General features: G+C 41.7%; 1 protein-coding gene across 1 annotated transcript; it reads left to right on the top strand.

Moving 5' to 3' along the window:
* Positions 1-199: 199 nt before the first annotated feature.
* FKBP14 (FKBP prolyl isomerase 14) lies at positions 200-8,019 on the top strand. The gene is made up of 4 exons (XM_082479938.1): positions 200-410; positions 2,252-2,403; positions 5,157-5,284; positions 6,986-8,019. Exons 1-4 carry the CDS (start codon positions 214-216, stop codon positions 7,142-7,144), a joined length of 636 nt encoding a protein of 211 aa, XP_082336064.1. The 5' UTR covers positions 200-213; the 3' UTR covers positions 7,145-8,019.
* The last annotated feature ends 3,087 nt before the right edge of the window (positions 8,020-11,106 follow it).

The following is an 11,106-nucleotide window of genomic DNA, read 5'->3' as shown; positions in this document are numbered from 1 at the left end:
AGCCGGCTCAGAGGCGAGCCAATCAGAGGCCGTGCTCCGGGTCCCAGACTATCGGAAGCCGGCGGCTGCGAGGGCCGTTGCCACGTCTGCTGGGCGGGCGAGAGGAGCTGCTGCCGCGGGGTGACTCGTAGGGCGAGGGGTGCGGGATGGCGGCCCGGCGGCGGTGAGGCGGGCGCCAGAGAGCGGGGGGGCCGTGGCTGTGGGGCGGCGGCGATGGCGGCGGCGCTGCGGGCCGCCCTGCTGGGCGCGGCGCTGGGCTGCGCGGCCGCGGCGCTAATCCCCGCGGCTGACGTGAAGGTGGAGGTGCTGCAGAAGCCGTTCCTCTGCCACAGGAGGACCAAGTGGGGGGACATGATGCTGGTCCACTACGAGGGCTACTTGGAGAGGGATGGCTCCATGTTTCACTCCACGTAAGTAGCTCGCCCCGGGGGCGGCTCGCCTTCGAGCGGGCTGGTGGGTGAGCTTCTGCGGGGAAAAGTATATATATATATATATCTTTATACGTATTTTAATGTGGGTGATCTCTTTTAGCAGTGCTATTCTGAATCCGGACCCCTCACAGTGGCCCACAACCCGTATTCGAAATAGCCCTGTGAGAAGTGTTTTGTGGAGGGCGGGTGGCTTTCTATTTTATTTTTCCAATTATCCCTCCCTCCCAAAACGCCCCGAACTTGCGGTTTACCTGCGTGCAAGGAAACAAAAGCAATGCGTGCATGCTCACAGCGCGCCCTAGATCTTGTTTGTTATTGAATTAAAACAGCTTAAATAACGCTGCACGAACTCGTCCCTGGGACTCTTTCCACTGCCACCTATTTTCAGAAAGTTTGGCTTGCCTTTATACTTTGGCAGTTTCGGAAGCACTGACTCGCAACGCTGTTTAAGGTGAACACCAACAGTAAAGCTTATCTCCTTTCCCTTCCTCAGATCGAGGCTATAAAATAAATCTTGTTTAGCTTTTGTTTTCTGGTTAGTCTGTAGAAAGTATAGCCATGTGGCATTTGTTAAAAGATGGGGATGTTGGGCATCCTCTCCCACAATCTAGACACAGGTTTTGGTATATGTTCTCAGGGGTTTAGTAAGTCTTCTGCTATGGACGAATTTCTGTCTGGTTTCTAAAGCAAACTTCATGGGAGAAATCTGCCTGTAATTTAATAAAAAAAAAAAAGTTTTATATATCCTCCCACTACGGGCAGCACAGTGACAGCTTTTCATTATTGAAACGGCATATTCTTCACCTGCCGCCGACCAGACAAATCAACATACCGGAGCCACAGTAATGCAAGTAGGAGGAAGAGCCAGAAATTCAACGGAGTCTGCGACGACTTGCTAATGTTGCCTTTCCTGTAAAACATCAACGAAGTGTTAATAGTGGGAGACCGCAAAATGCTTATTGCCTGTAGGCTACATCTGGAGTCTACTTTTGTGGAACATATTTAGAATGTTTTGCATGTTTATGCTCTTGCAGACGATTTAAACTAAAATCTCGCTAATTTTCTCTTGTAGTTAACCTGCCTCTCTAAAAGGAGTTCTAGTGACAGTCTAAGTTTTTGCTGCTGACTAACTTCTGTAAGTGCTCTGTTTTCTTGTTAAGCACCTTTCCTGCATGATTAGTAAACCGACCTTTTAAAACTCCGTGTCTGTCAGTAGAGTGAAACTAGTCCTGGAGTACCACTTGGTTAAGTTGTAAAAGGGGCTTGTCTGCCTATTTTAAACTTTAATGTTTTGCATGCATTTGTTCCTGTTTTTTCTAGACTATCTGTGTAGTTGTTTGGTTTTTTTTTTCCTAATGGCTTTTTTGGAAGAGATGTGGCTGATTCTTCTAAGCATGTCTTGAAGGTATATTGTAATCACGACCAAGCTGTTTTTTGATTTGCAGTTTGCCAAAGAGTATGCATGGCCTTGCACGCAGATTTTCAAGCAGAAATGCCTTTCTAGTCTGATCAGTTTCAGAGTGGAAATAGGTGATCAGGGAAGTGAAAGTGGGGATCCAGGTTGCTCAGCATTGTTATAAACACACCATGTAGATTTTTTGTTTCCACTTATTAAGGAACCTTGTCATGCAAGGCTTCAGTTTTAAAGGCTTTTAAAGGCTTTAAAAGTCTAGGTCTTTCACTTTAAGAAATGCCAAGGTGCCCAATAGTGGTGTGGTTTTAATTATGTATCTATGCTGTGAGCATATTCCATCTACTCCACGTGCCTTTTGTGGAACTTGCTGTCTAAAGACTAAGTGATTTATTCCGTTCTTTTCCAGTCACAAGCATAACAATGGTCAACCTATGTGGTTTACACTTGGCATAAGGGAAGCTATCAAAGGCTGGGACAGAGGTTTGAAGGACATGTGTGTGGGAGAGAAGCGGAAGCTAACTATTCCACCAGCTCTTGCTTATGGAAAAGAAGGGAAAGGTAAAACACCTGAAGTCCTTCCCTTACTTTAATTGTTTTTAATCTCTGTATTTTTCTGTTTTTCTTGGCCTAAGAGGTTAGCAAGCTTTCCGGCTTTCCAGGCTGATTCCATTAAATAAGAAACATTGATTGAGTCAGGTGCTTTTTCTCACAAATTTGTTTTCTGCAGAAATAGCTGTTAAGTGGTTACATGGTGAGTGAGGGGAAAAAAATGGGACTTGATGGTAGCTGCTCTGTGGTATGTCCTGAGTGTCTTTTCTGTTAGTGCTGCGCTCAACAGTGCCCTGCTTTTTTTTTTTTTTTTTCTTTCATTCCCCTTGCTTTCTCCCCCTTTCTCTTTACAGTCAAGCTGGAAGTGGTTGCTTAGGTAACAGTTGGCTTTTTGGCTGTTGTATCTGTGTTTGTGGTAATACTTCATGAATGTGCATGTGCAAGCCTCATTCTTACTTGCAGGTTTCTTTTAGAACCCTAAGAAACTCCCTGTACTGCTGCCCAACCAGTTTTTAGCTGATACAATGAAAAGTCACCGTTTATTTCTCCATATAGGGATGCTTAATTCTTTCTCCCCTTTTAGCTGTTTTCAGTTTAGGCAGTAGTCCCTGTTATCCACGCTAAGATACCAACATGACTGCCCATGTACTTGCGTATCTACTCAAAATGTATTGAATGGTGTACAGACAGATAAAATCATTGTAGTGTTTTTTCAACCTGTCCACTACTGAGGGTGTTTGGGGTTTTTCCTTTCAAACATTTCCAGACTCCTATTTTAACAGGAGGGCCAGATTGAGAATTTGCAGTTAAATGAGTGACAGCTTGAACGATTCAGGAAGGTTACTTTTTCTCCTTTTGGGGTTTGTTTTAGTTAACTTTTTTGGAGCAACTATTAGGAATATTTGGTCATGACAGCAGTTATAACAAATGACTTAAGGTAATGCAAGGATTCAAAGCAGAATGGATGAATGTCTTGGAACACATAATCCTTCTTGCTAATGTCCTCTCCCATTAATCTGAGACTGTTTTAGGAACGAGGAGTGTTTGCATGTCTGTATCTTCTGGCAAGTAGGGCTGAACATAGGCTAAGTACTAGTCCGTATTACTCCATGATGCCATACAGCATACCCCATACCCTCCTTTCTTGAAAGTATCCTTTTAAAACATATGTTTCTAGAAGCCTTATTTTGGGGTTCAAGAGAGAGTATTAGAAGTAACTATGTTTCTAGTAGACAACAGGAGAATTGTGGTCTTCAGTTAGTTGACTGTATGTAGGGCACAACTGTAAATTTTCCACAAAAAGATACTAAATGCTGCAGTGCTAACGTAGTAATTACAGGCCTAGTTGGCTTGATTAATATGTAAAGCACTACAGTTGTTCTTCAAAGACTTGCAAGCCTCACCTCTGTGTTTAGTGCAAGAAGGTTGAACAAATAAACACTGCTAACTGCTGTAAGAAATTACTTGCTTTAGGAAAACTTTGAAGTATTTGAACATAATTGTGTTGCTATTTTCAAATTGTGCCATTGAAGACAGAATTATTCCATTTTCTTCATGCTTTCCTCTGAATGCATGTAATTTCACTAGCCTCCCACCTTGCTTACTGTCTGACTTGAATGAGTCAGATGCCGTTTCTGTGACACTCTGAAAAACTACCTGTGCTCTGAACTCTAAGCATGCCACTGTGCCCTGTATTTCCAGAAGTTTCTGCACATTTATTCATCCCAGAAATCTACAAGCCTGTCTGTTGCTGCAGCTCAGGGTGTGTTTAACACCATAGCTCCAAAATAGTAGACATGGATTAGATTTTCCCCCTAGCTTCTGAAGGCACAGGAATTATTTTTTGGGGGGGTGCTGCCATCCAATATAGAAATATATTTGGTCCTATTCAACCTCTCTCTATATAAGGAGCAAAGTGGTGTGCAAAAAGGTTTTTGGCAGTAGCTTCAATCATCAGCATGAAGGTATAGCACATGACTGTAAAAGCTAGTGCCTGATAAACTGAAATCCTTGAGGGGTGGTGGCATGAAGGGGGGTGGTCTTTGGCACTATTAGAACATCAGTCTGTTCACCTGCATTAAAAATGGCATGATGCCAACACATCTTTTGAGCAGGTTTATATACTTAGTTTCTGCTGTGTGTTTGGAAATAGTTCAGCGCTTCGTGCAGCACTCCAGAAGCAGCTGTGGGATACCGACAGCATTGCTGCCCTTCTGCCTTTCTCTGCAAGGAGAGTTTTTCCAGTGGCAGAATAGCAGGTACAAGGCATCAGGTGGCAGTGGAGAGTACTCTGGAGACTGGCAGAGTTATGGTGTATCAGGAGGACTGAACTCTCCCTTCTTTCTACCGTTTCCATCAGTCTTGGCTGTATGGTGCAGTAGTGGCCACCTGGCTGGCTGTACAGTCTCTTTCACTGTTTTCCACATTATCTGTCTCTAGCCATGAAAAAAAGATTCCGGTATGTTGTCTGACAATCCTGTGATGATGATTGCTGAATTGAGCTCATGTCAACATGTACTAGTCTCCAACAAAACTAGTTACATCTAAAGTTGCGTGTGTGCTGTAAGGGCTGCTCAGTATCCAGGCTACAGTCTGAAATAGTTAGTTATCACTGTTACAGATACTTCCCTTGTTAGTTCAAATTGTAGTATGCTTTGAAAGTAGTAGGATGACTGGAACACTGTGCTGACGCATACGGTTTTTGTATGGCACTCAATATGTAATTGCCTTTAAATTTTCTCCTCATTTACCATTTTGGACAGGAAAAATTCCACCTGAGAGCACACTGATTTTCAACATTGACCTTCTAGAAATTAGGAATGGACCAAGGTCTCATGAATCATTCCAAGAGATGGATCTTAATGATGACTGGAAACTGTCCAAGCAAGAGGTGAGTTAAGTTACCATTCTTGTGAGCAAACCTAATTGGATGGGATAGTGGAAAGCGAAAGATAATCTTAGCTTGATCCTCTTAGGGAAGTATCTAAACACAGGTTGGATTTTAGCTAGTCCTGTGCACAGAGCAGCTCTGCTAGCAGAATACACACTAGTATTAGTCACGTGGGGAAGAGTGAGTCTCTGTTCTTCCTGGAGATGACTTCCAATGTTGCTGCCTTCCAATTCTCTGCTTTTTTTTGTCTTTGGAGTGTTATGCCTTTTCATGTTGGTATCTTTCCTGCTGAATGCTCTTGAACTACTATTCCTGGCTTAGCAATTAAAATCCTGTCTGTGCTTTGCTTTTCTTGCATGGCTTCAGCTCATGTAATTTCTTACACCTTAACAATAGATTTTTTTTCAGTAAAACTAAGCCAAGGATGCACAACTATGCTGCACCATGCTGAGCCTTGGATCCCAGTGGAACTGCTGGACTCAGGGGTTCAAAAGCGGCCTCAATAAACTGAGGCATAGGCGTGTGACCCATGCATACCCCACACTTACAGGAGACTTGGGAGAAGTAAAACATCTTAGAAATATAACCAGACTTCTGGGCTTTTTTGAGTTAGTTGCTGACTTACAAATAAACTGAAATTAGAAATTCTTCTGCTGTAAGACAGTCATGTTTCATAGCATTCACTGTCTGAAGGATGTGTATTCAGCATTATTCACCTTCTGTTTGCCTCTTATTTTCAGTCTTCTGCTTTACTGATGCGCAAAAGTCATCCATGAGAAGTCGGGATAAACCACTGAGTTTGTTTTAATTTGGGGCTGGTACAGTTTGCTAGACCCAAAAGACTAATCTTTTGTACTGTGCATCAGACAGACAGTGTCAGTGTGTTCAGTGTCTGTATTAGAAATATAAGCAATGACCCTAACAAATACCAGAATGTGAAATGAATAAAACACACCTGAAACATGGCCCATTTATCTTGCTGTTAACAGTCTACTGTTTCAGTTCTTATTATACAAGTCGCATCTGTTTGACAGGTGGGTATGTTGGTATTGATACTCTTGTAGAATGCTCTGTAATTTAGAACACTTGGGATCTCAGTAGTTAAACTCAGTAAAAATATTCTGATGTTGTTCAAAACACTGCTCAGCATTACTACCTAGCTTAGCATAAATAACTGTTCTACTAGTCTGTTTAAAAGCTACCTTAAATCTTTGTCCTTCAGAACTTTGAGATGTCTAGAAATAAATCTTTATTAATGTAGCTCCCATTGGAGCAACAAAACCTGAGATTGTGGGCAGATCTCTCTATATGTTTGGGGTGGCTGTTTACATCACTTTGTTAAAGTGCTAGGATGTATGTGAAAAAGCTGTTTGGGTCCCTGACCAATTGGTAGCTAATAGCTTCTGCCTAGCTATTTATACTTTACTGTATAGACATCAGATGACAGGTTTTCCTGGCTCATCTTTCAGTCAGATACCATAAAGGTATGGCAACTGATTTGCTGGTTTTACTGTTTCTTATATTACTAAAAAGAGTCTTTCATCACTGAACAGGGCTGCAGAGTATTCTGGCAGTGGCATAGGAAAGAAGGTATCTATTGTCTGATACTACCATGCTGAACATAGTGGCCCTCTCTTACGCTGCAGTAATCAATTCTTTCATAAGCCTAAAAACATTAACTCTTGCCTTTTTGTCTAATAGGTGAAAATTTACTTGAAGAAAGAATTTGAAAAGCATGGAGCAGTGGTAAACGACACCCAGCATGATGCTTTGGTTGAAGATATATTTGATAAAGAAGATGAAGACAGTGATGGGTTTATATCTGCAAGGGAATTTACGTACAAGCACGATGAGCTGTAGAAAAGGGTGGCATAATTTTTTTGACACAAATGGCAGTGACTTAGACTTTCTGGTTCTCTTGTCGTCTTAATTTTGTGTTTTGCAGTTGACAGCTGCTGTTGGCAAAGAAACACTCTTTGTTTATATGAAAGAGAATTTCTGTTCATTATGTACAAATGTTTTAAACTATTCTAAAGTATGAAAATGTACATCCTTTTATGCAGTAGACTTGCACATCAGTGTGTTTTAAATTTTGTATTAACTTATTTTTTCAGACATGAAACAAACTTTCTAGTTATCAAACATTGTGAAAATCAAAATCCAGTTCAGTGCCTTTCTGTGACTTTTGTTTGTGTGTTAAGATCACTTTCAGTGACTCCTTTATGTATAACTTCTAGTCTGTGGCTTAATTACTTGACCTTCCTTCTTGTGTGTCACTGCTTAAAAAGCAGTGTGCTGACCTTGGGGGTTTTTTGGTGCAGATTTTTAAAAAAAAAAAGGTGCTAGACGGTATCAGCATCTCTTTATACAACTGAGAAACTGATAGAAGGCTGAATGAGAAGAATGGCTATCCTGTACTGGTAGTGCTCTTCTACAGGGAGAGTGTTACCAACTGTGCCAATAAGTGTCTGTGTTTTTCTTTAAATTATGTGAACAAAGTAGGAGTTAAATGTCAGACTTTAACTTTTAATGTCAAAACGTTCTAGGAAATGCTTGTAACTTGGAAAATAGCAAGTTGTGCTGCAATGCAGAGGTGGTGTCTTTAACATGCACACACGTGCTTGTTTTGAAACTCAGAGCTTGCATTCATGAAGAAAGATCATACCTTTCTCCTCTCAAGTTTTGAGAGAGATCTTGAGCAAAATGTTACAAGTCTGAAGTTTATCCCATTTGCAGAAGGGGAAGATCATACTGATGGCAGGATCAGTATAGCTTGAAGAACAATTTGCACTGGTTTGCCTGCTTTGCAACTGCCTGAGTTGCAGAACTTGTTTCATCATTGCCCCTTTGCACTATTTTCACAAGTAGCACACAAGTGCTGTGAATTTTAAATAATAAAGTGACTTTTTAGGAAAATAGAGGCATGAGGTAAGTGTTATGGTGGTGTGTCTTTACAGAGGTGGAGACCATGAGGATTTTAACTCCTTTTTGTGTGTGTTTGAACTGTTTCTGGAGAGAAAGAAGCACTTTGCAATTGTCTGGGGTTTCTTAAATGAGAGGGCAAGGTATCTCAGGGAAGGAATTGGCCTGTATCCTGGCACCGCTAACATGGGTCTCTGAACATGATATTTTACTTGAAAAATGTTGCTCAAGGCTGTGTACAGACACAAAGGAAATACAGTTGTTTGAAACAGAGATTGCTGCATTGCACTAATCCTTAACTATTGCCAATTGAGACTCTGCATTTAAGGTTCTCAATGCTGTAGGTGAGTTCCATGTGTTCCCTGCCACCTATTGTTGCAAGTTAAGTATTAGAAGACTACTTTATTAAACAGAGTTCAGCTACGTATGGACATTACAGATTGCTGTCAATAGTGACTGTTTGGGGGGGGGGGGGAGGGGGGGGTAGAAGTGAAAGTATACAGTGGTAGGGTGTTTTGTTTTGTTTTTTTCGTTTCTTCCAGCAGCTAGCATTTTGTGGCTTATGGCCTATGTCGTACAGAATTCTGGCCACATACTTTGTTTTCAGTAACCTTTAGGTCTTTTTCCTCAATGATGCCATTTGGTTTTCTTGAACCCTTTTATACTTTTCCTTCCATAATGTTCTATGGCAGTGACTTTCACTGTAGAATAGCAAGGAAAACATTTTCCTTTTTTTTTTTTTTTTTTTCAGGCTTTGTTGCCTGTCCTGATTTTTGTTTTGTGAAGAAATAATGAATAATCGTTACCTTAATCTTACCAGTCATGATTTTGCATGTTGATTTTTTTTAAAATTTATTTTTTTTTCTGTCATTGCTTATGAAAATTAAGCTTGCCCGACTTCAGCTCTCCCAAGGTTGCTTGCATGTTCTGTGCTGTGTGTCTTGATTTCCCCTACAGTCATGAGAGCACTACGCCCCTGGCGGCAACTCATCACATTTATGTTCTTTGTGTTGTATTAGGGTAGATGCCGTATCAAGTAGTTTCCTGTCTTTCCCCATTGACTACATGGGGACCCTAGGCAATTAGCGCAGCCTTGGCTGAGGAGGGCTAATTGGATATGAAGTTGACCCTTAAGGCAATCTTGCTTAAGATGGGCAGGTACTCGACCAATGTGCTGCTGGGGAGAGCAGAACAGAGACTTGCATTGAGCCTGACAGGGTTTTGGATGATTGTTTGCAGTGTTTAGCATGTTCTCTGAAGATCTGGCTGGGGAATGAAAGCATAAAAGCATGAAATAAAACTTGACCCAGATTACTGACCAAATACATAAACAATTAAGCTTAAATAATGGGGTGCCACTGTATGCCTTTAGTAAGGGCCAACTGTTGTTTCCTTTTATTAAACAGGAGTTAGGAGTTGGTGAATGCTGTGAAATGTACATATGCATTATCTTCTACTTGGACTTTTAAAGCATTTCATAAAAATAACTTTCAGTCAACGTGTGCTGTGGTTCATTTGTTAATACCAGCACAGTATTCAAGCTACAGGATCAAGATGCTTTATGTGCTGTTGTGTGTAGGTTTATGCCAGAGGAGTGGATGTTTTTGTTCTTAGCGCATTTCCTGGTAGCTGTATTAAATTTCTGAAATTGAACTGCAAAAAAAACTTTCAAAAGTGCGGAATCAGCAGCAGATTTGAGAGGTCACTTCAACTTTATTACTGTTTGCCATCGTTACAGTCCTGTGAAGGTGAAGGGATTTCTTAGGTAGAAATAGCACTGCCTGTCTTAACCTCAATTGCATCTGCTTGTTAATCCGCAGGGCATACTGCTGCAGTGCCAGCAGGAGCCAGCTCACTACCTGCAGGAGGGCAGAGGCAGGCAGCTGCCTGCCCTCCAAGGGGAGAAGGGGATATTGGAACTTCAGTGGCACTCAGCAGTGTTTTGGCTGGCTTACATGTGAAGTGCAAGGTGTATTTCCCCTGAAGAAACAAATCCTTGCTGCTTGTCTGTAAAATGCAGCACTTGAAAAAGTGGAGAGGGCTCAAAACAGCGTTGTGAGCACATACCGGATCGTTCCTCCTGCAGCTTATAGCCTTCACACGTTTCTTGTTGTTTTGTGGTTATATAGGAAAATATGTACTGATGGTTTTTAGAATGTGTCATTCAGAAGCCTGTCATTCAGAGCCACTACCCAGCAATTGCAGTGGGAGTTGCTGCCTTCTGTAGGTACAGAAGCAGCCTTCAGAGCTCATTTTATTTGAAAATTCTTGATATGCAATGCAGTGACACAAGAAAGCTTTTGGCAAAGCTTCAGGAATGGTGCTTATAGTCTGAAATGTTTCTTAAAGCATTCTTCTTTGAGATCAACTGACAAGGCAAACAGTGTTGAAAATGATGGCATCACTTTATTGGGTCTTAAATGGTTTGCTTTTTCAGTACCTTGTGTCCTTGTGCTGCCACCAACATCCCCAGTATAGAGGTGTTTTGGTGAGTACTGTATGTGACAGAGTCATAAAACTGCAGTGTTAAGTACATATTGAACAAACTGCTGCCACAGGTTCTTCTTCATGACATTTAGAACGAAAATGATCCACAGGGTTTTTCCTGAGTACTTCAGTGTAAAAATAGGTGGTACACGTCATCCTTTAAATTACAGTTGGCTCTGTTGTATGTGCTCCCCACACCCCATCATTTCTGCTGTGTCCCTTGACCCAGAAATCCCAGTTTTGTATGGCAGGTGAGTATCAGCAGGATGGGAGAGCTCGCTGCCGCTGCTTTGGGGCGTTCTGGGAAAAGGAGCAAAGCTAGGGGAAATGGGGTGAGAGAGAGTGGAAGTACGCAGAGTGATGTGAGAAATGCAAAAGACTTTGTTTCCTAGATCCTTTGGCATCTGCTTACT

Source organism: Vanellus vanellus (assembly GCF_965231255.1).
Source record: "Vanellus vanellus genome assembly, chromosome: 2".
NCBI classification, from domain to species: domain Eukaryota; kingdom Metazoa; phylum Chordata; class Aves; order Charadriiformes; family Charadriidae; genus Vanellus; species Vanellus vanellus.
Note: the sequence above shows the minus strand (reverse complement) of the source record. Positions and strands in the feature narration are given on the sequence as shown.